This window comes from Streptopelia decaocto (assembly GCF_964273445.1).
Source record: "Streptopelia decaocto genome assembly, chromosome: 1".
Lineage (NCBI taxonomy): Eukaryota > Metazoa > Chordata > Aves > Columbiformes > Columbidae > Streptopelia > Streptopelia decaocto.
In genome coordinates this window covers 117,322,213-117,348,552 of record NC_138663.1, presented here as the reverse complement: position 1 = coordinate 117,348,552, position 26,340 = coordinate 117,322,213, and the positions used below count along the sequence as shown (strand labels likewise).

The 26,340-nt window shown below is 40.6% G+C and overlaps 1 protein-coding gene across 3 annotated transcripts in view; it reads left to right on the top strand.

The window, feature by feature from the left end:
- The window catches only part of ABCG1 (ATP binding cassette subfamily G member 1), a 58,263-nt gene that overhangs the window by 10,439 nt on the left and 21,484 nt on the right, over positions 1–26,340 (top strand). For all 3 annotated transcript variants that reach the window (XR_014184189.1, XM_082053988.1, XM_082053989.1), the window contains exons 3-4: positions 24,180–24,297; positions 25,063–25,195. Coding sequence is in view for 2 of the 3 variants with exons in the window: in XM_082053988.1 (XP_081910114.1) it covers positions 24,180–24,297; positions 25,063–25,195 (251 nt within the window). In the remaining variant the exon portion in view is untranslated. The remainder of the gene's footprint in view (positions 1–24,179; positions 24,298–25,062; positions 25,196–26,340) is intronic.

Below are 26,340 nucleotides of genomic sequence, written 5' to 3'. Positions count from 1 at the left end.
TGGAGCTTTTTTTGGTAATATATCTGAGTTTGACTCAATGAGTTTTGGCCACTGAGACTTTGTGTGAATAGAACATATTTTTCTGTTATGAAAACTCATGGCTGAGAAAGGATGTTTGAGAGCGGTAACCAATTAAAACATTCCAGAATGTATATTCCAGAGAAGTGGTGATGGCAGTGGTGATGATGACTTGTCGGGAGCTTGAGCTCTGGTCTGTTTCCATCTCGCAGTAGGCCTGTGTTGAGGGCTGGCTGTAACTCACCCTGACAGCCCTCCACTGCAACTTTCTGTACACTGAGTGGGATTTGATGAAATGCTTTGCTGTCCTCTGCCCATACACAGTCATCTCTTGCTTGAGGTGTTGAGGAGGTAGAGACAGCATGCACCGTCATATGGGTGTACTTTTTTCACATTTCAAAGTAGAATTAGTTCCATAGTCTGAGGATACATCTGAAGTCTGAAAGAAGATGAAGCAAGAGTCATTTTGCAATTTGAGGCTTCAGCCGTCAGATGGTTGATCAGGGTTCTGCATACCCTCAGTAAAAGGAAAGAGGAATCAACAAAAGCAACTGAGAAGAGAAGCTAGCTCAAGAGTAAAAATGCTGTGGGGGCCCATTTTTTGCTTGTGTCATGTCATTTTGGAAGGTGCCTTCTGGAGGCTCATAGGGTCTAAACTTACCTGCTTACTAAGTCAGGTGTTTTGTTCCCAGGGGATTTAGTGTCTCAGAGTTCAGCTCTGTATCCTCTAAGAAATTCATTGCTTCACACTTCTCTATAGCATTGTTCTTGTAGGTAAACTGGCTGGTTTTGGGAAGAGAGAGTTCAGGGAACATGATACTACTCAAAATGTGGCAGATCCTCACAAGGAATACTCAACTGTATTGTAATTCACAACCTGGCTACCTTTATCCTCTATTAGAAAACAGTATTTGGTCTTACTATTAAAATTAAGATCTCAAGACTTACTCCAAACAAAATTCAAGGAGAATCCCAGCAAAATTAACATAATAGTTTAGCACACAGGATTTAACTGATTTAGATTTAATATTGAAGCACTGCAAACTGAGGGGTCAGTGCTGGGTCTCAGGATGAATGTGCTTGAGGCAGAACATGAATACATTATCCAAAAAGGCCAGGCCTTAGAGCCAGGACCTCTGGGACTTGCACACTCTTGAGGTGCATAAGGATACATGTCTAACATAAAACTGACTTTTCGAAAAAAGTAAGCTGTGAGTTTAGGTCCGCTTGCCAATCATATGAAGTCAGGGAAGGTCCACCTGGCCCCGTGTCCCTTCTCTGACAGCAGCTAGAGCTGAATGCTTGGGGAAGGGTTCAAGGGCAGGCAGGTTTGTAGTAGCAGTGTTTCCCTGGGATCTCACAGCTTGCAGCTCAGAGGTTTCCTGAACGAGGAATTATCAGGACACCTGTTGAAGTATTGAGTACTTGATACAGAATGTAATGTTAGTATAAAATACAGAAGGACTGGTACTGTGTAAGTGTCTCTGGAATGAGGACAAAATAATTCTGTTTAGGAGTTGGTGTGTTTGGGGACGCATGCTGCAATATGCGTTGAGTCACGCTGTGGGAACCTTCGTAACTGCGTTTCCTGATGGGACTTTTTTGTTGTTGTTAGGCTTGTATTCTCATTCACAGTTCATTTAGACTTTGCTGATTTCAGTGAGAGACACAGATGCACTCTGAAGACTTAATTCTCTTCAGAGAGGATAGGGATGAAACCTTCCACGTTCTTTTCAGAAAGAACTATGAGGAATTACATAATAGTTGAACTGAGTTAACCACTTGTTTGTTTGATCATTTTTCATCAATGTATCTGTTCCAAAGAAAAATAAATGGCAGGGATCTTGGCTTTACAAGATATGTTACCATCTGCTTCTCATCTAGTATCTACAGCCTACATCTTTTGTATACAAGAATAATAACAAATATTGTTAATAATTGCAGTACATCTGCAGGAGAGAGGAGAAGACAGAACATGCAGTGGTCAGGTTCCTGGGTAAATGAGAAGGAGACCTCTTGGTGATCTTCAGAGGGTAGGCTTTTATGCCAGACAAAAGAAGGGAATTTCAAGTGAAGTGATGCACCTAGTTAATAGGAAGTTTGAAGAAGAAAAAAAAAATCTGAAGGTTTTAATACTCTTGTTAAGCAATGGAGTTGAATTGTGCCCTATTGCATCTATTCTGTGCTTGTGGAAGCAGTCAACGGGATGAGGCTGCACACACAGAACATGGCTAGTAAAAGTTTTTCAGTCATGATCCATTTATTACCTAAAGGGCTTTGGAAATTAAGCACTCTAATAGCACCAGCATGGCAGGACTAGAACTGGTAAATGGGTACAAAATTAAAAGGAAGGGGATTAAAGGTAAATATTTGCTATTAGAGTTATTTTTTTTCTGGGTCAAAAAGCCACACACTTCAGCCAGCTTATTGAATATGAATATTGAGGCCGGACTATCTAAAATAACTCTCTGAGTCTCATGAAGGTGAAGCCTGTTGGTGGCTGTCCGGGGCTGAGCTTCCTTCTGCACTCAGAAAGGCGAAGGTCATATGCTGCCACCATTGAAATGTGAGAGTTAGAAATACAAGGACGAATGCAGAGGGGTGCATCTGTGCACAGCTGACCATGAAAAGTTACTCACTTGGGTTTTGGTTTTGACCCTGAATCTTGGAGAATTATTTGAAGGAGAAATTGCCCCGGAGGAGCCAATTGACAGCAAATAAATATTAAGCATGCAGATGCTTCATCAGAGGCCTTTCTGAAAACTGGTTGGATCAGGTCTGTTTTGTCATCAGAACTGCAGGTTCTTCACAAGAAGCTTGCAAGAGTTTCTAATTGTGGTGATTGTAAAACAAGACTGTTGTCAGTAGCCAAATCTGGTGGGGCTTCAGGACCCATACAAATTTCTCTTGCTCCAGCCCTGTTGGTACTTGGCAGCTTTGGTTCTGAATTTAGAAGTCCAGTAAGTAATAAGGCAGGGCACATATTCCCAATAGGCATATGCATGTCCATACGTGCCATACACTCAGCCAGCCATAGGGACGAGCACGAGCACAGAAATGCCTTTACAGCACCTACCTAAACACAGGTGGCACTTGTGCAAACCTGGCCACCACCGATGGCTCACAGCCCTTCCTTCCTGCAGCTGCTTGAGGGTCACACAGGCACACAAGGCAGGTCTCTCCACCAGTGAGTTTTGGTCACTCTGTCAATCCCATCACTGGCCCAGACTCTGATCTTCTCCAGTTTTTGGCACCTGGACCTACAAGCCCTCAGGTCTGCAGCCTCTTACTCCAGCGATGAGTCATTGTGATACTTGGTGGCGTTCACGCACTGGGCGCGCAGTTGGGGGTGCATTCACATGGTGGGTAGTTGGGAATAGTGTTTGGCAGAAGTACAGGTTGGACTGTGGTGATCAGAGGCAGGGATTGGTCAGATAGACAGTACTGACCAGCTGCCTGTTCACATGCTTCTGGTCCCTTTAATCTGTTTTTTCTATCTGTTATCTCAGGCTTGTTCCTCCTCAGTCCTTGATCCATCCCTTTCTCTGCCTTTGGCAATTCCCCTAAACGTCTGGAGATAAGTATTTATGTCTCACTCTCTGTAGTTGCCATACTCACTCACAGCTGGTTTTACACCATCCCAAACCTCTGTTCTCCCTGAATGATGCGGTAAGTCCTATTCCCTTTCAGACCACCACCCCCTCTTGCTTGCATGGCATTCCAGGGAGAGAGTTTCCCTGTTGACACATCTTGGTGGGTTTTCCTCCAGGAACAGTGGTCCTGTCCTTTTCCTTTGAGTGTCTTCAGAGTGGCCAAATCAGGGGGCTGCGTTTGCACTGGGTGGGTTTGTAGAGTTGTTCCTCTGAGCCTCGCCTTGGTCTCTGTGCTCAGTTTGACTGGCCTTTGATCACGTAACTGAGCAAAGACCATTTTTTTTACTTTCTTGGCTGATTTGGTTGTTCTAAGCTTTCTGTTTAAAAATAAATGAAATAATGTGTCTGGCCAGTCTGTTGTTTAAGCCCATGGAAAGTTTCCCCATGATGTAAATCATCATTGAAGTGGAACTCACACTGGCACATTTTTACCCTCACATGTGAAAGTTTCAGGCAAGTTGTGAGTAACTGCAAACAAGGAATCGAGCTGCTGTCAATTATGATTATAATAAATCAGGTGCTGCTGTCTTCAAGTCTGAATTATGACTGTGTGTGTGAGCAGATATATTAGAAACATTCAGAGGAGCTTCACAGACGTTACTGAAGAAGGTTGACTAGTTGATTTCTTGTCCGGGAAAATGGTGATGTAAACCTCAAGGAGAAATACGTTACCTGAAGTAGCCACAATTCCATGAAGTTCGGGATTACTGTAAGACTAGGTGTTCACAGAGAATTATTTTGTCTTGTCCAGTAGTAGTATGACACCTAGGGACACTAAAAGAAAGATGAAACTCCAGAATATTCATAACACTTAACATATTTACTCTTTATCCTCCAAACAGAAGCACTAGCATCATCCTCCTGAATACCATATACTCTAAATATGCCATTTATGCATTATAAAAACAAAACAAGTAGATAAAAATAAAGCAGGCCTTCCCATACAGGGGATGGCTGTGGCATTTTGACACTCAGCGCGAAGTTCTTATTGACAGGCAGTAAAAATAAACTCCCCAAGCAAAGGGAGTTGGGGCAAAAAGTGACACAGATTCTGCAATAAATAAAATTAACTTTGAAGCCAACCTGAGATCCATCTCAGATGTTTGTACTATACCACTTTAAAAGTACAGGGCCAAGTGAACCTTGAAATAACCACTATGGCATAATGGATAGAGCTTCTCCAAGGATTAGGTATTGACAGTCTGCCAGGAGTGTTGCCTGTGATAGAACATTTTGGGCCAAATTCCTCCCTGAGATACATTAACTGAAATGAGTAAAGCTTGCTGAAGGAAGAGTGTGGCCTACTACCTAAATGACAGTTTTTCAGTCATCAGTATGGTTTAATGCTAAAACTGTGTTCTAAAAATCAGAGAAGCTAACGCAGTTCATATGAAATGTCAGTGTTGAATGTGAACCAATATGCTTTTCAGGCCAAATTAGGGCTTTTGACTACCAGCATGGTAAAGCAAAGCCCTTCTTCCTACTCCCTCACATCACCCACAGTTTTAACCTAAGAAAACTTGTCCTGACTTGGATTCCCACTCCTTGTGGCCAAGAAGGACAATGGCATGAGGGGGTGTATTAGAAGAGGGGTAGTTAGTAGATTGAGAGAGGTTCTTCTTCCCCTCTACTCTGCCCTGGTGACACCACATCTGGAGTATTGTGTCCAGTTCTGGCCCCTCAGTTCAAGGAAGACAGGGAACTGCTGGAGAGAGTCCAGCGCAGGACAAAAAAGATGATTAAGGGAGTGGAGCATCTCCTTTATGAGGAAAGGCTGAGGGAGCAGGGTCTCTTTAGCTTGGAGAAGAGGAGAATGAGGGGTGACCTCATTAATGTTTATAAATATGTAAAGGGTGAATGTCACGAGGATGGACCCAGGCTCTTCTCGGTGACAGCTAACGGTAGGACAAGGGGTAATGGGTTCAAACTGGAACATAAGAGGTTCCACTTAAATTTGAGAAGAAACTTCTTCTCAGTGAGGGTGCCAGAACACTGGAACAGGCTGCCCAGAGAGGCTGTGGAGTCTCCTACTCTGGAGACATTCAAAACCCGCCTGGACACCTTCCTGTGTAACCTCATCTAGGTGTTCCTGCTCTGGCAGGAGGATTGGACTAGATGATCTTTCGAGGTCTCTTCCAATCCCTGACATTCTGTGATTCTGTGACTCCTGTCCATGTAGATATTCAGTGTTACGAATGAGAGAGTGCAAGAAATATCATCATCCAATATAGGCATGTCCCAGAGCATCAGAGGCCCCACTTTCAGAGTACAAGAAGTAATGTATTGCTTCCTACCAAGATTTCTAAATTTTCTTTTTAGTAATCTATGAGTCTATTTTATGTGCATTGCCTTTATTTTCGTATTTGTAGATGTGTTCAATGTAATGTATATGTGGAGATACAACTAATATATATGTATAGATATGTGTAGATATAAGGATATGAGTATATGTAGATGTATATATTATCTCTGTTTTCATATATATGTATCTATGCACATACACCTATACACTCAGGTGTATTTATCTATGTACCAAAACTGGTTTGTATCACTATAACAAATATTTTGAAGATAACATTTTTATACAGGTATATATTCCTCCTCCTTTGTAGTGACAAGATGATATAATTATAGAAGAGCAGCAACAACCTGATTTTTTTTTTTTAATGAAAAGCAAAAGAATATTGGTTGCTTAGAAGTGGTTCAAGTCTGTTGCTACTGGATTAACAGCATAACAAGCTAAAATAGCAGGAAGAATGACTGTAAAATGGAAGCTGTTTTATCCACCTGAATGCCAGTGGTGTAAAGAATGGTATAAAAAAAAAGATAGCATTCTGCTGATGCTTTTCAAAAGGGGCTTATTACATTACATAAGTTGAGTAATTTTCTGCTCTCAGTCAGTTCTCTTGTAATCAGGTTGCTTGTGCTTTGTTCTTGTTTTCCTTAGAAGCTGTAAGAAAGAATGGCTTGGAATTCTCATGTAAATCAATGGTGGGTCCAATTCATACATGTTTGGTAAATTTTGCATGTTTATAACTGCTGCCATTGTTGCCTGAATTTCCTTTTTATTAATCTGAGCGTTATTGCAACTCACTTTCCTGCTGGGTGTAGAGGAGAGTATGCTCACGTGCCAGATAAATGTGTGCTACTTCTGTTCGTTTGAATAGTGGTTTGCTGGTGACAGAAAACTGGAAGGAGTGCGTATCTTGGGGAGCAGAAGGAAAATGCCAAGGTTTTATGTAAACTAGTGGGAACATGTGCTTTGATTTAAAAGAGCCACCGAGAGAGTGGTGCAAAGAACAGGAATCTGGTGATGTTCTTCTGGCTGGTTTTCTTGGGGGCTAGAGAAGTCACTTGGCTGCACCGGGAAGGGCAAATAACAGCACCCAAGATCTGCAAATCAAGGGCATTTCCCAGAAACAGCTCTGCGCACACAGTGGGTGTGTCTGGCTGTGGCCAGGCTTGAGAGGATCCACGCAGCATACCCTTGGCACTGGACAAATCTCAGAGGTAGGAGCAGGAGTGCTCTGTGGTCTTTTCTTGACAGGGATGAGGGGAACGGGATAGGAGTGGTAAAAGCTGCGTTGTCGTCATTTTTTTTGCTGGCCACACTGGCACTGATACATCTCAGGATTTGTATGAATTGCCCAGTATGTTTTAAAAGATTGTTTCTCCTGTCTGCTTTTTTCTTAGCTCCCCTAATTAACCGCATTTGTAGCCTTTCTGTGCAAGTACTGATACTACAACATATAGGAAGAAGTGACTCCAAATGCTTCCAGGGTGTTTACAACTGCACACAAGGAAAGGAGATTGAAGATATAGTCAAGATTAACCTCTCCTTTTGTATCGCAGTATCATCATCTAATTAGATCAGAAGCAAAGCCCTGAGGCTTAGTCAGTATTAGAGCGTAGGCACCCATTTCAGGAGGAGGCCTTTGAGAAGAGCAGTCTTCAGCCGTCCACCTACACCATTTTCTTTGTGGCTTTGCAAAATGGAAAAAGCAACAGATGTAAACCTCCCCAAAAGCAGTTGCATCTTCTTCTTCCATGTATTGCCTTTAAAGAGACTTTTGCCCCTGTGAACCACAGACTCTTGGCCGATCCCTGCGGGTAAGCCTTACCTTTGCTGTCCCTGAGCTGTCAGCGCAGAGACAGAACATCTCCTCAGGAATTCAGTGGGTCACATCCTGAGGAGAGTGTCTGCTGGTTTGGAATCATCCATGCTATTTTATTACAGGCACAAGTAGCCTGTATCAGTGAACTGAAGCTGCAATGCTGATAAGATGGATGGAGAGGAAATAAGAAGGAGCAGGGATTTCTTCCCAGTGCCAGAAGAGGTCCTTTACCTGAACAAGGACTCTTTTCACCTAGTAGTTGCTTTGCCTTATGGCCAAGATAGTTCAGATATATGGAGGTCCTGCAGCTGAGGCTGTTGCCACACAATTCGTAGGTCCCACACTTGGGGTTTATATACAGTGGGACTCATGCCTGATGCTGTGATTTTTTTGTTCTGCGTCAGTTCCAAAGTGACTTTCTGGTTTAGGTTCAGCAAACAACCCTCTAGAAGAGCGTGTCTTATGCAGTTTCCCTAAGTGTTCTTCTAACATAACAGATGGTGGGATTTTTGTGGGTAAAGCCAAACTGTGGATTTGATTAAGTTTTGAATTTACTACTCTATGTGAAACTAATCCTTATGTGACCTTTGGTTTATTGATGTGTAAGGATCTTACAGTGTTGCTTTGGATCCTAGTAGGAAAGCATACTGTGGCAAACCCTTTCATTGTATTGGAACAATTTTTCATCAGCAAATAAGTGGAGAGTGTGGGAGAGAAGAATAGAATAGATCAGATTCTGTCCTTCCTCTGAGATCTTAGTATTTGATGTCAGATGACTTAAGAACATGGGACCATGAATCTGACCAGGGCATGTAGAGGCTACTGTGGTAACAGTAACAACAACTCTAAAATACAGAAGAACTCTTACAAATACTACAAATACAGAAGTGGAAACTCATCTGCTAGGGTCAGATAGTACAGCTTAAAAGCAATTGGTTGGATTTCACTCAGGTCTTCTTCAGAAGTGGAGGGAGTGGTGACTCATGTACATACAGAAATTTTTAAAAGTAGTAATATTTTCAAAATGTTGTGATCTGATGACAGCACGATACTCTGGTTTGTTGCAGCCTCTGTCAGCATAATGTCATCTCACCTGTTGTCACAAAGACACCAGTGGTGCCTTCACCACTTGCACATAATGATCAAAAGCATTTAGCTGGTGCTGGAGTGAAGACTAGCAATATTAAAGGTGTGCTTATTTTTCCATTTGCACACAGCCTACAACTGTCATTATATCCGGAAAATTTTGCCTAAAACTTTGACTTTGTGCATCTCCCCTATGGCACTGAACACACTGCCCTCAGAAGGCCTGACTGTGGCCTGGCGTACTGCAGCTGCTGTATCGCTGCATGTAATGAAGCTGCTCATCTCACAATCAGATATTAAGTTGTACTTAGCTATATCAGAGATTTTCAAAAACGTGGATTACGTGATCAGTTAGTGTCTAATAGGCAGTAGACCACATTTTCCCTTTGGCTCTCAGAGCGTTGAGACAGGCTTGACAGTCAGATTCCTGAGTCCATGTAGGCTTCCGCTGTTTAAGAGGCTGTGTTCAAGCTAGACCACAACATAGGCTCTCTTTGTAGACAGAAGAGATTTCACTGATGGTCAGTGGAGCGTAACTTACTCTTAAATTAATCCCAAACGAGGCAAACAAGTGACTCTCCACATTTACTAGGAGGAAGGCACAGCTGCTCCCTCACTCCCCGCCACTGGAACAGGGGAGAGGATCAGAAAAGCAAAAGCTCAAAACTTGTGGAATGAGATAAGGGCAGTTTAATAAGAGAAGCAAAGCTGCACACACAAGCAAAGCAAAATGAATTTATTCGCAGCTTCCCATCGGCCGGCAGGTGTTCAGCTACTGTCTGAGAAGCAGGGCCTCAGCATGTGGAAGGGTCACTTGAGAAGACAGATGCTGTAACCCCGAATGCCCTTTCTTCCTCCCCGTTTCACCCAGATTTTATCGCCAAGCACGACATGGTATGGGATGAGATATCCCTTTGGTCCGCTGTCCTGGCTGTGTCCCCTCCCAGCTTCTTGTGCACCCCAGCCTACTCTAAAAAAATAAAACCTTGACTTAATGCAAGCACTGCTCAGCCAAAACACTGGTGTGTTATCAACACTGTTTGGTCACAGATCCAAAACACAGCACCGTATCAGCTGCTCTGCAGAAAGTTAACTCCATCACAGCCAGACCTGGTAGAATAGCTCTCAGGGAAATGTTTACATTGTAGATGTTTGCAGCTAGTTAAAATAAATCCCACCTTGAGATTCTGAGTTCCTGGTGTATTGGTATTCCTACATGGAAGGTTTCCACTTTCCAGTTTTTGAATCCTGCAATATTGCCAAGTGTTGAGGTTGTCATTAATCCTTGCTTTTCATCCTTCAGCCCATGTCAGCTACTGAACTAGTGTAAACCTGTGCTGCTGTACTGATTTTAGTGGTGGTATTTTGTTTTATGGGAAGGTGAGTCCAGAGAGTGCACGTGGTTTTTAGGATCAAAACAGGTGGTTTGAGGTGGCATGGATATTGTTCTCTGTCTCTTCAGTATTTCATTTAAAGTGACAGTATTTGCAAGGAAAACCATGTAAGCAGCCTGGACTCTTATATCCTTTTTCTTTCCTGTGTGTAATGGTTTGTTAATAGGTAGCATAGATAAATGACCTAGAAGTAGGATAAGCATAGGTAGACCAGTCATATAGAAGTCATACAATTAAAGATTAAAGAAACCTCAAGAGAGGAGTCCAGCTTAATTTTCTGGTAATGTATCCAACCAGCACTTTTTGAAATGTCATTGTCAGTTTAGTTGATGGTCAAGAAAAGGTAGAAACATGTTGTTTTGACTTTGGGAAACAGACATGTTTTGGAATATAGTTTACAGGGACATCTAATTGGAAGGCTGTGCAAAGACCAACACTCTTTATGTGGGCCTCTCTTACTACTGATATACGTAAGTGTTCAAGCCATTAACATAGCTAATTTCTTTTGATGGACTTCTGGTTTGTGGAGGAAGCAACTGCTTTGACTCCCAAATTTTTCCTGTCTCAATAGACCAGTTGGATCAGCCAAAATCCAGCTTAAGTCTTTCCATAGCTTACCCCTTGCCCTTTCATTGAAAAGTTGAATGACCTAATTGTAAAGAAGAAGGAAGAGTGTCAAAAGAAGTTACAGGTGTTACTGTGAAATTAACCAATGCAGACATAAAGTATAAGTGAAAGGACTGTTAACACAGAGGATGTCCTGATGAGCTTATAATGAAAATCCCTCTGGAAATTTTCAATATCCTCTTTTTGTTGGAAAACGGCAGTGTATGGAAACAAAAACATGATGTTTCTTCACTACATTTTTCTGACTACAGTTTCATGGCGATTTTTCAGGTTGAGGACTTTCTAGGAAGAGAGAAAACTCAGTCAAGCTGATAACCAGGACACTTGAAAATGTAAGAGACCCAAGTTGGAGTTCTTGATCTGACTCAAGGACTTAATCTTGGTTCACCCTCACCTCAGTGTGTTCCAGTGGCCTCTGGAGTAATTTGTTACTGGTTTGTAAAAAACACAACCAACAAAAATCTGGCAGCAAAGTTGAGTTTTCTCTCTGCCTGAGAATAAGAACAAAATGGAAACTTCAGGTGGAAATCATGCTTTGTGAAATGAGTTATTGCTTCCCAACTTTCTTTACTAATCATTTTGTAGATAATTTAGAACAGACAGGATTTCCAAAATGCTGAGTGATTCTGATGCCTTATTTTAGCATGTCCTGAAATTGTGAATTAAAGTTCATTAGCCTTTTTTAGAACTTCAGATAATTTTAATGTGTACATTTGAATTTTCTTGGTATGTGAAATAAAAGTTAATCAACTCAGTGTTACTTATACAGCAACCTGAGTGTGTCTGTCAAATTATTATTACTCATTTGTGTGTGATTTGTGTCTTTACATGGGACATATTATTGATAAAACATTTAATTGCTTAGAATATACGGTTAGCAGCAAGAGCTTTGTTTGTGCTACTCTATAAACTTCAGCTAATCCATAACATAGAATGTAGATCAGCTGGAGCTTTTTAAAACAGATGGAAATTTGGTAGTTTAGGGTAGTTCGATGGATGTAGATCCCTACATGGCTGCCAACTTCTCCGGTTTCAGATTATGAAAAAAGCAGAAACCAGACTGCTGAAAGCCACTTATTCTAAATAATTTTCATTCCAGAAGCAGCAATGCCCTGTGCAGTTGGGTTTTGTTTGTAACATATTCAGCACTGACATACTACAGAAGATTATAATTAGTTCAGTGGTGTTTAGAGGATTTTGTATTGAGTTTGCAGACAATGAAAAGTATTTTAATTTAGGCAACTTCATTAGTGTAAATATTCAAGAAGAGAGGTAAATCACAGTTGTTCTAACTAAAATGGGGGGATTGGTGGTAATCCAGCACTTATTTCCTCACACACTTCTAGTTTTCCTTTATTTTTTCGTTTAGGATCATAGGTTATATCTGTTACTAGATTAGTGCTAGAATAAAGTAAACATATTATCCTGTGTTTCTGTTTCATGAAAGTTGAGGGTGTTGAGGAGGAATGGGCAAAATCAGTATGGCCATTTCTGAAAACAGAAGTCTCCCAGCTGTTCATATGGCTGGCCATAGAGGATGTCCCGCTGCTGGAGGAGCTTCTTCAGTCTCAGAGGTTCTTCTGAACGTGACTCCTGTTCTCATTCACTGAGTTCTTCCACATTTGGAGACCAATCTCTGAAGTTTCTGCCCAGGTAGCTCCTGACTGTATGTAGTGTCTCACCTCTGAGATTTGCCTCTGAGTGTGCTTCAAAGGGCACTCCTGGTTCTGAGTGTTCCTCAGCCTGCTTGTGGGAGAGGATGGGATGGTAGGAAATGGAAGCACTTCTTGCAGTTTGCAGTGCAGAATTGGTTTGGGAGCATGGGAAGAGGCAGGAGAAGGATGTGCAGGAGTTGTTCAGAAGGTTGGAGGGCCGGGGTGCTCAGCAGTTGCCTGTTCTTCAGCAGAAGTTCCTGCAGCAAACTGTCATATCTATTGCAGTTGAATAAGACTGCTTTGAAAAACTACTTTTTGTTTGGAGTCAAACATAATTATTTGAGTTATAAGCTGACTTCTGAACTGTTTTTTTTTTTTTAAAGGTCAAAAACTGTGGCAGCTTTTAAATTGCAGTGACCAGGACTGAAAGCATTTTTCAAAGTCCAAGAAATGTGGCTCCCCATGTTTGTAAGGGCTAGGGAGAGAATGTTGTCTTATGAGTATGTAAATCATCTCAGAAGTCTGTGTTTTAAATGATGACTCTTTTGCTAATAGTTCAGGAAAATATATGGGTTTTTTTCCTATGCAGTTTGCAGGAGATATTTCATCACATTCCAATTTAACCTAGAGTTTGTGATAAGGATGTATGCAGGTGTATTAGAGGAAGCTTTCCTTTACACACCAAGCTCTTCAGACTGGATAATGCCATCAGGCCCAGCTTGGAGGAAAGAGGTGCTATGCAACTTCTGCTGCTTCTGCTGTAACTCTAGAAAGCCCCAGGGCTTTCCTCTCTAGCCCTTGCACGGGAAGGTAGGGGGAGAGAGCCAAAGTTTTATTTTTGCCTTTTTTCCCTTCCTACTTTCTTGCTGTGTGTGTGCATGTGGGTGGGAGAGGCTGGGAGAAGGAAGGGAGAGAGCAACAGTAAAAAATGTGGTGACCCTGAACATCAGCACGGAAGACCCAAAGTGTTCTTCTCTGAGGAAGGAAGGGTTTCTGTTTCCCTTGTGGCAGAGTGACCCAGCTGGAGCTGCACTTTGAAATGAAGGCAGATGGGCAGTTCAGTTCATAACAGCTGCCGGGCTATTTTGGAATATCTCCTACTTGAAGATTTTTTTTCAAAAGAGAAAGGATGTTGGGAAGGGTTCTGGTTTTATCCGTTTGTAAGACTCTGAATAACACTATTTGTACTTTGAGGTATAAAGGTACTGCAATTATGAGAAATTACTTTCTGCCTGACTGGCATACATAAACAGATTTCATCTCTAAATGTACGTATCGGGCTCGTGACTTTAGTTTGTCATTTGAGAGAATGTGTCATCCTTTCATTTCAAATTGTGTTGGCTCTTCTTTTGTCAGGAAAGACCTTTCTTGTGCTTTAAGTAACAGAAACAAAGGCAATTAAAAATAAGTCAGCAAAAAGCAATTATCAAACAAGAATTAGGCTATGGATATTGCTTTGAAAAGACATTTTCACCACATTCAGAAAAAAAGATGAAGCTGTGCGTCATTCATACATGTTTGTTTTTTTGGTTTTTTTTCCCTTTCATGTTTCCTAAGTGTTGAAGATAAATTAGGGTAGCTATTTTCTGTGCAGGCAAAGTACAAGCTATGTCCCAGATCTCCAAATGCTTCAATATGTAAATACTGCTTCTGAAGGCATCAGGTCTTGCTGCAAGTACAGATTTATTTGCAGTCATGTTTGAAGGTTACTATCGTTCATTGACCCATTTAAGTGTCACTCTCTATCCTCTGTTGCAGGCATACGGCTTCATGTGCATGCGTATGGAAGATGAACAGTGTTAACTCTCTCAGGCAGAAACACTCAACAGAGAAACAGACAAGAACCAAATCTTGCTGTGGACATATCTGATTAAAGTTAATAGGCAGGACCCATATATAATCGTAATCATCCCGTGAACCTCAGTAGAAGGCTGTAACCTTGCTGTAGGACTGGCTAAAGAGAGCTATACAGAAAAGGTGAATACAAGGAAAGGCTCAAAGCAGCTGTTCCAGTGGGACTAGTATCAACCAATATGAGATGATTTTTTACCAAGAATGGTGTGTAGTAGTTACCTGGGCCTATTATTGGCTCTGGTTGCACTGATGGGTTACTTATGTATTTCAGCTCTGCCTGGTCATAATCATTAAGAAGAAAGGCTTCAAGATGGCCGGCACAAAACCCATTAGTCTCACAGCACGGTGGGGAGGCGTAATCAATAGTTGCAGGAGTGAGGATGTGTATCCACAGTGCGACTGACTCCTCTTCTGCTCCCCCGTACCCTTGGAGGGATGCAAGTCTCAAGAAAGTCTGCAAATCCTGTGTCCACCTCCCAGCACTTCAGTCAGCTGGTATTTGGTGGTACAGGTTCTGTGTACGTAAACTTAATCTTGTTTATAGAGAAATGTTACTTGGCCAGGAGATGTGATACAGGCAGACAAAGTGAGTGAGGTTGGATAGTCTGTTAAACCTTCAAACTCAAAATTACAGGGTTGCAGAGGCTGCAGCCCAGTAGACTGTCATATCTAATTAGTTATGCTGAAGAAAAGCTAAATACTAAAATAATGCAATGAGTAGCCAGTATAATAGAGAAAGAGCATGGTGTACAGAATCCTTATTTTGAAGTTTCAAAAGAGTGAAATCTTTACGTAGGGCTTTTTTCTTTCTGGGCTGCACAATGTGGACTGTCATATCCAATGTCTTGTGTAAGTTTAATATCTAGTCCAGGGATCTCAGAGAACAATGACATTATAGAGTCTTTTCAGGTTCTCTATAATCTACAGTTTTGTTTAAGATTCTCCCTCTGCTAAAACTATTTTCTCAACTAGATTGCCATCTTCTCATCATCGTACTCTCGTTATACAACATGCCCTACAGTAACAAGGAATTTCATGTTATAAATCTTGGTTTGGGCTCTTATAATCTCTCTTGAGGCTCTAATTTACTGTGCATTTTACTGGATTGCCACAGCAGGAAGTTAGCTGATACTTTTAGCACAAAGGAAGAGTGCTGATGGAAGTCAAGTCATGGGCACCCACACAAACAAAATTCAAAAACTGCTCTGAAGTTTGTTCTCATAGCTTTTAATTAACATCTAATCTTCCAAAGCACATTTGGATTTTTCAGGCTTTGAGATTTTCTGGTTAAGTCTGAACCAAGTGATACCAATACAGTGAGGTGTTCTTGAGCTAGTAGATAGCTTGAAGCAAAAATTTGTAAAGTTTTGAACTGTCCCCAGTGTGAAGTAACTGCTAAATACTAACAATAAAATAAAAACACAATGTCTAATACATTTGTACATCCTGAACATGGACAGGATGCTTTTCTTGGTAAGTTCATAGGAGGCATCTTGAATGTGGAATGCCAATCCAGCTTGAAGATTTTGAGTGTGTAGTTTGTGTGCTTAGTTACTGCATTTGTGCAAGCAAATGAGGGACGGTGATCGAAATGTCTTTGTCCATTTTATTTGTGACTGATACTGAAATCAGCGATGATTTTGTTGGCAAAGGATGAGATTTATCACAGCATCAAGAGGTTTGATGTATAGTCTAAGATAATTGTCTTGAGTTCCCAGTATAGTTAAAAGATGCACTTCTAGAGGGTTATTTATCCCTTCCCAGAATAGAAATGAAAAATAGGCAGAATTAATTACTTGTTAGGTGTGCCTGTTTATTTCTATTGGTAATAAATAGGTTCTACACAGTAAATTTAGGTTAAATGTCGAATTTTTAGATGTATAAGATTAGGTAGATTGAATGCTACAAGGCTCACGGTGAGCATGGGCTAAGCTCTCTATCCAAGTTATGAATAATCCGTCGCATGATCACTAAGTGGGAAATCGGCTGTGGATCAAGAGCAATATGTTTAAGAAGGCCTGGCTGTGGGCTATCTTAAGTAATGCAGTTTAGTCCACAAAGAAAGAGCTTTGCTGCTCAGGGGGATTTCTTTTTTTCTTTCTTTTTCTTTTACCCCCCCTGCCCTTTTTTTTTTTTTTTTTTTTTTTTTCCTGTAAAGCATGAAAGACTTATATTTTTAGGTTGAGAGGAATTGATTCCTCATTTCTTATTTAAAAAGGACTTTGAGGCAAAGGAATTTGATTTACTTCCTTCAAATACTGGCTTAGCTTTTCTGCCCTCTTTGTCCTGATGTCTGGTGCCTGGCATACAGTTTTATAGACATTTATATAACGAAGGTCGTTTATCTGAGGCAAGGTACAAGAATGCATTACAATTGTAAATTCCCTTAATTGTCCTAAAGCAGGGCTCAGAGCTTAGACAATGGAAAATCCTATTGTTCTACATCCCTGAGAGACGTGTGAATAGAACAGAAATATATGGATGTGTGGATTCTAAAGCTTCAGTGTAAAAATGATTCATAAATAGGTTTATTCACTTGTGATACACAAATCATCTATGAATTTACATATAGGTTTTATTTGGTAGACAGTTACCTTAAACATACTTGTTATTTCTAGTGTGACTTTGCCCCTTGGACTTTACAGAAGTACAGTTCAGGCCATATTATTAAAGCAATGTATTTTTTCACTCTGTCAGGAAAGCTCTTTCTATCCCACACTCTTTTGGGAAGCTAAAAGATACCTCTTTTTCTTCCCAAGTATCAGTACCTGTAATTCACTTTAACTTAAGCCTGTGTAAACTCAATGGGGAACTTGTGAAAGAAATAATCCCCATCACTAGTTTTTTGTTGGTTTTTTTTTTTTTAAATTCAAATTATTTGAATAACTATCCACTGATACAGATAATCCCTCTCACCTGAGAATCTACATACTCTTACTTACAACATTAACAAACCCTGTATATACCACCGAGAGGAAAATGTTCTGTACTCATGTAGCGGGAGGGCAACATGGTACCCTGGGTGGTCAATAGCAGAAGCAGGCATACATGGAAAACATCTCCCTGTTTCAGAAATACCCTGGTTTTGAACTAACTTTAATTTAGATGAAAAGCCCAAAGTATCTTCATCTTATTGGGAAGTGATTTGATTTAATTTTTATTTTATACTAAAATAAAGCAAACAAACAATCCAGTTTGGCATGGAATTATTTGAATGGGCCAGCATGAATTGTGCATAAAGGGTAATTTTATTTAAGTCCTCTTTTTGTTTTAGAATGGAGAAGAAAAGGAATCTCAAGAGAGGGATTCCTGGGTGGCACAAACTGCTGGAAGGTCCCCGCCTGCTGACGGGTCTGTCCCACCTCCCCACCTTGCTTGTAACTGGTGAGGTCTTGTCCCGGCAGTGACAGCCCTGCAGCCTGTGCAGCTGAAAAAAAACCCTTTTTGTTCTTAATTTCCAAGGAACTGTTTCCAGCTGGATGGGCTTGATGTCCTCACTGGTTGTGCAGGTGCACTTGAAAACCAGCTCATGGAAAGTGATGGGAAGGTGTCCAGGGAAGAGAGGGCAGAAGGGCACTGCCCTCTTCAGTAACAACTTCATCTTCTCTAGCTGTAAGCTGCTTCTGAAACTGTGTGATCCAAATAGCCCCAAACCCATAAACTGAGCCACCACCTCGCAGTACCTACTAGTCACTCCACACATTTCCTGGTATGTGTACAGCTGTCATGTTTACAGGCAGAAATCGATGGTTGTGTGGCTGCCAAGTTGTAAAATGGAACTGTTAATCATCAGGAGCTAATTTACTTCCACAGTTATGTTATTTATGTGCAAAGAAGAGGAACCTGCACCTGATTTCATGTGCAAATAGACTATGTGCTTGTGACTTTGAGCTCCAAAAAGTAGCACAATAAATGCAAGGTATTTTCTGTCACTGCCCTCAGTGCTTTGCAGAACCAACCTGCTGGTCTTCTGTAGGTGTATGCTTGCTTCTGGGGTTTGGGAAGGTGGTCACTCAGCGCAGCAGGGGGACAAAGCGAGTAAAGCATGAGGAGACTGAGAGGGACTCCATGGGACGGCAATATGGGGTAACTTTCTCCAGGAACTTCATGTAAATCTCTGTGCTGCCACTCCCTGCCCCACAGGGATAAAACTCTGCTGGATGAAGTGGGCCGGCATAGTCTCTACCCAGTAATCATGCAGGTGGTTTGCTTTGACAGTGGCTTTTTCTAAGACCTGAGGACAAGGGCTGAGATGGACAAAGTGAGTAATAGAGAACGACTGGACAAGAGGACTTCTTGTTGGTATATTTACATCAAAGTATAAGGAAAAAGCTTTTTACTGGTGTAAAAATTATTAAGAAATATGTTTCCTAACTAATGTTTATTACATTTACAAATGTTTCTAGTGTAAATCTGGCCTTGGGATGTTATCTGTCTGTGTGTGTTTCATCATCTTGTGCTTGTCTGTGGAGTTCTGCCAGCATTCCCCAGCTGTTCAGTTTTCTGATATAAATCTAAAGAGCCTACTAATGAAATGCCTGCCAGATATCATAAAGATGTTTTCCACGTCTGGTTGGACTTCTGCAAGCTCTTTCTCTCATCCATAAGTCACTAACTTTCTGTTTGATGTGATGAGTGACCTGTTTTTCCATTACTTGTGGAAAAAAAAGTCTGTTTTTCCATTACTTGTGGTGTTGCGCAGTAGGCAAACCAGGGAGTGCTCTTTACCCCTGGGAGTGCGAATATGGTAGAGCTTAGGAGCAGCAGCAAAGTCCTGTGTTTCCTGGAAGCATTTTTCCATAATAGGAGGACTTCCTACTCTTGTCTCAGGAGTAAAGATGTGGATGTGGCATCTTGCTTCCATGTCTGTTATTTGGGTTTTGTGTTGGAGAATTCCCTGGACTTGGACATATTTTTTAAATTGAAATGAGGAAGTGAGATGACGACTAAGCCTATAAATTTTAGAACAGGAAAATGCAATGAAGTTTCATTAATGGGATAGGGTCAGCAGACAGTGCCAAGAAATCGCTGTGGTTTCTTCTGATGATTTAATGAACAGTTTGATTGATGGCACTGTAAATGAACAAATTTATGTGTTTATAACTTAAATTGCTGATTAAAAAGTGTGTTTCTCATATAAGGTATTAAAGTAAGGCAGGTTAGTAATATAGCACTTGCCAGAGATGTCTTCTGTATTTCCAGCTGGATGTTTATCAGCAGGAATATATCACATCCCATCTAAATAAGCATCACAAAAAGACACAGAAACATAGTACTTTTTAATAAACAAATGGTGCACTTCTACCTGGCTGCAGGGAGGGTTGTTTCATAGGTTTCCTATGTTCCCTATTTGGTGTAGTGAATTTTCTGAGGAACCTTTGAACAATTTCAGGCCAGTGTTACTTGCAGAGTACCAACAGCTATTTCTTACCTTCAGAAGAGCTTATGATGAAAGAGAAATGGCTCAGATATACTGGGAAGGGCAAATCCTACTCTAATTGCAGAGAGCAGGGAAAGCCTGCTGCTGTGCTCACCTGGGACCTGAGATGGGCTCTTGGTGCCTATTGATGGATGCAGAATTAGGCTACAATGCTTAGAAACTTCTAGGAGTCTGTGTGACGTTTCTCTGAGTAGCAAATGAGTATACTACTGGCAATGAAATGCAAATGAATGAAGCATTTTAGTCAGAAACCTAGAGATGGTATTTACCTGAGGAAGTTCACTATAAGGGTAGGAGTTTTAGTTATGGGGTTTTTTTTGCTGCTGATTCACTTTCTAAAGCATGCACTCCTAGCCTCAGTATGGGGAAAGGGTGGCCTGCTTCTCTCCAAATGGATTGCAAATTTTGGTAAGAATGATAAAACTGAATCTCCTCAGAAATCTTTGTAGAATCCATGAGGAAGCAGATACAACCATCAACATATTTATCTTTGCTAAATTCATTAGCAAAGATTTTGGTGACTTGAGCAATGAGAGCTCCCTTGGTATCTTCATCAATACCAAAGGTCACCCTCGATCAGCTCATGAAACAAGGGGCTGCTGTGGGCTTTGTGAGGGAAATCTGCCTCTTGAATGGGGGGTCTGTTCGGGCCAGTCATGTGTTTCTGACTGCAAATTTGATCTAATATCACAGTGTCTGGAGTTTGGTTTCAGTGGGAACTCCTTACATGGGAAAATTAAATACAACTGGCTTCTCAGGAGAAGTAATTGGACTCTAGAATGTAATGTGAGGTAAAACCAAGACCAAAAATTTTTACATCACCTGAATTTTCTGTTTCAGTTTTCATTTCATACTTTTTGTATTCTATTTTTAGTGGGTTGGACTGAGAAGGTTGCTGAATGCTTGCTCTGGTTGGTGGTGGTACATTAATGTCCTGTTGACAAATTTATATTTTATTATTAAGTAGTTCTTGAAAACTGGTATTTGCATTCTCATAGGCATCAACCCCTAGATATATATTTTAAGGGTGAGATCACAGTAACTCCAGGAGGGGACACTGGAAAATCGAAAGGATCCAAGCTATTTTCCATTGAAAATCAAAATGGTTTAAAGAGAAATAACTGAAAGTCATGATGCCAGACTTGGTCTTGGTGTAAGTCCGGTCCTAAAGGAGACAGCCGCCATGGTGCTCAAACTGAATTGCCTGTAATATGCACCCATCTTGGGGTGAGTTCACTTTGAGGTTCAGCCTTTCATTAAACTCTGGGGTGTCGAAACTCCCTATTGCACAGATCATGAGCTGGTCAACTGAGGAGAATGAGGGAGGCCAGGTAAACCTGGATTGAGGGTGGTCAAAAATTCCTAATATACAGCAGATGGATATGAAACAATCCGTGTACTGTAAGAATACAATCCCCTCCAAATGCATAATCTGTTTCTCGTGAAAGACATGTGGCCCAGTATAGAAGTTTTAGGTCAACTGATTCAGTTAAAGATTAGCCTCGATATTCTGAAAAAGAAGACTGGAGTTACTTATGGACTCTAATTCCTTATAAAGGATTATACTGGGCACCGCACTGCTGCTACAGTGTCAAATCTTTTTGTGGGTATGCTAAATTAACCTTTGTAATAGAAAGGCTTCTTTTGTGCTTCCAGTCAAAAGAAGAGATGGTTTTGAGTCTTTAACAACTTAAAATGCCAATGATTGGGATCCTGATCTAAAATTCATTTTTTTTTCCTATTTCTTCTTAAATCATGATCCTCTACTGTTTCACAAATGAGTGTCCCGCTGTGATTTAATATTGTGTGCAGGATACTTAAAATGGAAATCTCCATCAGAGGGGCAGGAACAAGTGCAGATAATGAGGGGGAAGGTACTGCAATTAAAGGTAAAGTGATTATCATTTGTGAAATTATGTTTGGAAAAGTGACTTTAACAGATGTAATGTTAAATCTCACAGTCACGTGTAGTGAGAGGAAAGGCTTCAGTTTTGGGTAGTGGTATATGTGTTGATACCTGTTCTCAGATGATGAGTGTGTGTTTTGGGTTGTACCTCCCTCAGTATTCATGGCAGTGTACACTCTTCATGCCCCTCTATAAGTTTGTGTAATATTCAGTGTCTCGATCTTGAAACTCATGATGAGCTGACTATTATGAAACTCTGACGAGAGCCCTTTGCCCTGGAAATCAGGTCATAACGAGCCCCCACAATAGAATTTTTTGGGATGGAGTTGCCATGTGATGTTCTGTCATGTCAAACTGCTTTGCAGGGTGGACAGGGAATAGAGACAGACACCAATGAGTACTTTACTCTGTGTGCTACGTGTGGGACCTGGTGAAGGAAATCCTGTCCCAGTGGAAGTTAATGACAGGGCAACTTGGCCAGCGTGAGAAAGAGTTTCCTAGCTCCACATGCCTTCTGTGTGTTGTGAGTGTGTGCATAACGCAAATCATTGGTGGTAAAGTCCAATGTTTGAGTCCCTATTAGATTATAGGCTTGGGAGGCAGCTTGTTCTCGTGACACTTAAGGCACAGTATGAAGGACTTCCACTCTATAGATCCCATTTAGTGAATATTGTCATATTTGAAAGCTCTTATCTCTTCCTTGTACTTTTCTTTCGAATACTGATTTCTGAAATGCAGTGACATTGGTGTGAGGGACAAACTTGTTAGACCTTGTTGGGGTGCCATGGATTTCTCTCTTCCAAAATAACTGTTCCTTTTGATAGGTTATCTTTCCTTTTGTTCTTAGGACTCGCTCCACAAACAGACAATGTAAGTACACTAGTGGTTTAATACCCATGATATTTTGTAGCTTCCAAACAAGTTGTTTGGACGAGAAGATGAGTGTTTAGAAGAACAAGAGTTTAGAGTGAAAAATTACTGGCCTATTTAAAAAAGGCACTTGAGCAAACTGTTATGTTGATACATTTGGTCTGTTATCATTTTCTAGGACATTTGCCATGAAAACAGTAGGATGAAATATATCAAGAGAGACTTTTCACAGCTACTGCTTTTCTCCTGGGCTAGGGAATGGTCAGAGAGGAGTATTGATTGCGGAACTGGGAGATCCAATGGCAGAATTATGTTAGTGTTTTTGTGCAAAAGTTTGCTCTCTGTGGCATTGAAAGGGTGTTAACAGAGACTAGAGAAAAAAAGAAAACTAGAATTCTAAGCGGGGATAAAAGGAAACCAAAAAATGGTGGCATTAGGAAGAAAGAGAACATTATCCACCATTCATTTTCTAGGAGCTTGCAGATAAGGTGATTTTTTTACAGCATTTCAATGTTCCAGCTACAACTTATGCTAATGATAATCACAGCACTGGGATAGTTTACATGTGGCATATAAATACTGCCGGCATATACACCAGTGTGGCAAAATGAATTGCCCAATCCCAGCACTGCATGTAAACAGATCTTCCACCCTTCTGTTTTGGTTTTAGTTTAATTACAGAAACATTTTCAACATATGAGGTTGTTTTTTGACACCTTTCTTACTATTAAAAGTTTTAATGAAAAGCACTGGTAATTGCATTGAAGTAAGGAAGCAAAAAAAATGAAAGAGATCCTGGAAAGTTTAAATGCCTGTCAGGGTACAGTCATTATGCCTTCAAATGGGAGTCATGCAAATGGATACAGCTAAGCCCAAATCTGGAATTCTCAGTGGAGTCCAGTTTGCTTACACTTAGAGTGACATGGGGTTTGGGGCTTTAAATTAAGGTTTATTGGCAAAGGTAACTTATTCAAGAACAAGGTGAGATATTTGAAGTTGGTGGTGTGGTTATTCTCGAACAGCTTTGCCTGAGGACATATTTACTGTGGCATGATCTTGTGAAATGGATTAATCTAAATGAGGGGAAAAAAAAAAAAAAAGTATGTTCTTAATCTGGAATAAGCATTTCACTAGGAATTATTTTTACAGAGTAATTGTGGTCGGTCTCCCTGGCTAGACAAGCCTTTATAGCTCTTGTGTTATGTTAGCGGTGGAGTATTAGATATGGTAACGGAGACACAGACATCCTGGTACCATACTCTGAGAAGACACTTAGCAAATGACAGCAAGGCTTTTTTGCCCTGTTTGAAAATTTACCTAGAGTGAATCAAGAGCATGTGATCCTGTAATCCTGCCATACTACTTGTGTAGTGGGAGGAGGTTGCTGTTCCCATTCAGAATTTGGCTTTTGATAGTTATTGCAGCGTGCTGATCTTAGCATCAGCCTCTCAATAGGTTCCTGCTTATGCCTGTTTGTCAAAATTGTTTAGAGAAAATAAACTTTCATGGCCCACCAGATGTGATCACGAAGGGTTCAGTGAGCTTTTCTTTCTTCTTTCAGGTTATAAGACCCTTTTGAAAGGAATTTCAGGGAAGTTCAGCAGTGGAGAACTTGTTGCAATTATGGGTCCTTCAGGAGCTGGGAAGTCAACGCTCATGAACATTCTGGCAGGATACAGGTCAGTAACAATGAAAATCCTAAGTAAGGTAAGGTCACCTAGCCTCATGGCTTCTTGGAGACAACAGCAACAGAAGTCTTACCCCAGTGTTTCTAGAAAACAGATTTTTCACAGACTTTGAATTAGATTCTTATTGCTCATATTTTTTCTCTTTGTCCTGTTCTGGTTTTAGTTTTATCTGTTAGCAAGGGGATTTATCTGTTAGCAAGTCAGATCCAAAAATAGGAAGCAATTTAAAGTCCAAGACACCACAATTTTTTTTCCTTTCTAGCTGTGTAACAAATCTGACTCAGTGTCTTCTGTTCGTAATGCTTTTAAAATCACATTTTATAAGCACTTGAAAAAAATTACCTTTTTAGTTGCCACTTAATAATGTTGATGTCCTCTTGGCTGAACTGCAATGTGTGAAGTGACGGTGGTTCGTCTTCCTGAGTCCCCCATTATATAGCCAAATACTGTGTTATTGTTATTAGGACATAAGGAACAGAATAGAGAAACCTAAAAAAGTCACTTAATTGGCTTGATTTATTGTCAGACATTCATATAAGACAGCACACACTTTCTACTAACTTTGAGTAAAATTTTCTGTGACACTGCATGATACCTCTTATGATAGTATAATCATGAAGTAAATTAGTTTCTATGCACTATATCTGTTTTACTCCATCGTGGGCAGTAATTACCTAAGACTTCCACATACTGAGGCCTGTGGCAGCACAACTGAAGGCAAGAGTCAGCCCTGGTTATTTTCTTGGCTCGTTTCAGAGAGACGGGAATGAAAGGAGAAATTCTCATCAATGGACAACCTCGTGACCTGCGCTCTTTTCGCAAAGTCTCCTGCTACATCATGCAGGATGACATGCTCCTTCCTCATCTGACTGTTCAGGAAGCTATGATGGTGAGCTTTAGTTCTTGCTCTAATTTATTGGAATGGGAGAAGATGGTACTGTGCACATGTTCTTACTCCTTGTAGAGCCACAAGCCATTTTCTCTATCTGATCCCACTCAGTGAAAGTGCTCTTACTTAAGTGATGCCTTGAATTCCATTTCAGGCTCATCCTTCTAGTTATCTGAGCTTCTTTAGCTTCATCATTTTCAATTTGTTACTAGCATTATGATTTGGAAGAAGATCTAAGGCTGTGCTCCTTAGACCTCCCAGAGAATGGAACCTGCAATTCTGCACAGAGTGGGTCTTTGTAGGCACCATTTTTTTTCTTGGTTAAGTAACCTTGTCTCCCTTTCTCCCCATCTTCCATGTTCTGACTGCAAAGTGCTATTTTGACTTGAGCACGGTCTCTCTGCTACTTCTGCTCTCTGATCCTTCTACTCTTTTTTTGCCTTTTCTTTAATAAAGGCATTGTATAAAATCTCTTCCAGTTCTTCACAGGAAAACAACAGGAACAGAATAATGACAAGACTACAGGCAGCATAAATTATTCTTACTGTCTTTAATAGCATCAAGAAGTTTTCTGCTTGCCAGCTTGACCAAGTCTAGAAGTGCCTGTTGCTCAGTTTGAGAAAAAGAGCCACTTTTTCCTCAGAGTTTGTTATGAAAATAAGGCTAGCATACTGGATGCTAGCATCAATTCACAAATTTTAAGGGCAGAAGAAATCACTGTAGTTCTTATGTGGCTAGTTTTCTGGAAATGTTCTTCTCTGTGAGAAAGTTTTTCTTTTCTTTTGTTTATTTGAACATTGTAGTCAGAATCCTGTAGGGCCGCTTTTGTAGAAGTGGGCCCAGATGATACTTGTTGTCTAAATTAATCAATCAAGGCTCTGACAAAAATAATTACTTAACAGTTTAATTGCTTCTAATAAAGGTTAACCATAATGTTTTGTGGAGCTGCCTCTTAGAAGAGCATATGACATCTGTAACAAAATTGTTTATTTCTGTACTCATTTGTTCACATCCTGGAGAATAGCAGTGTTTTGGTCATCCTCATGATATGGATGAAGCACAAATAAACTGTGATTCTAGCATTGCCTGTGAAGTTAGTGGCTACGCAAAAAATGTTATTCCTGTCTTCCCCTAAAGCTCTTTGG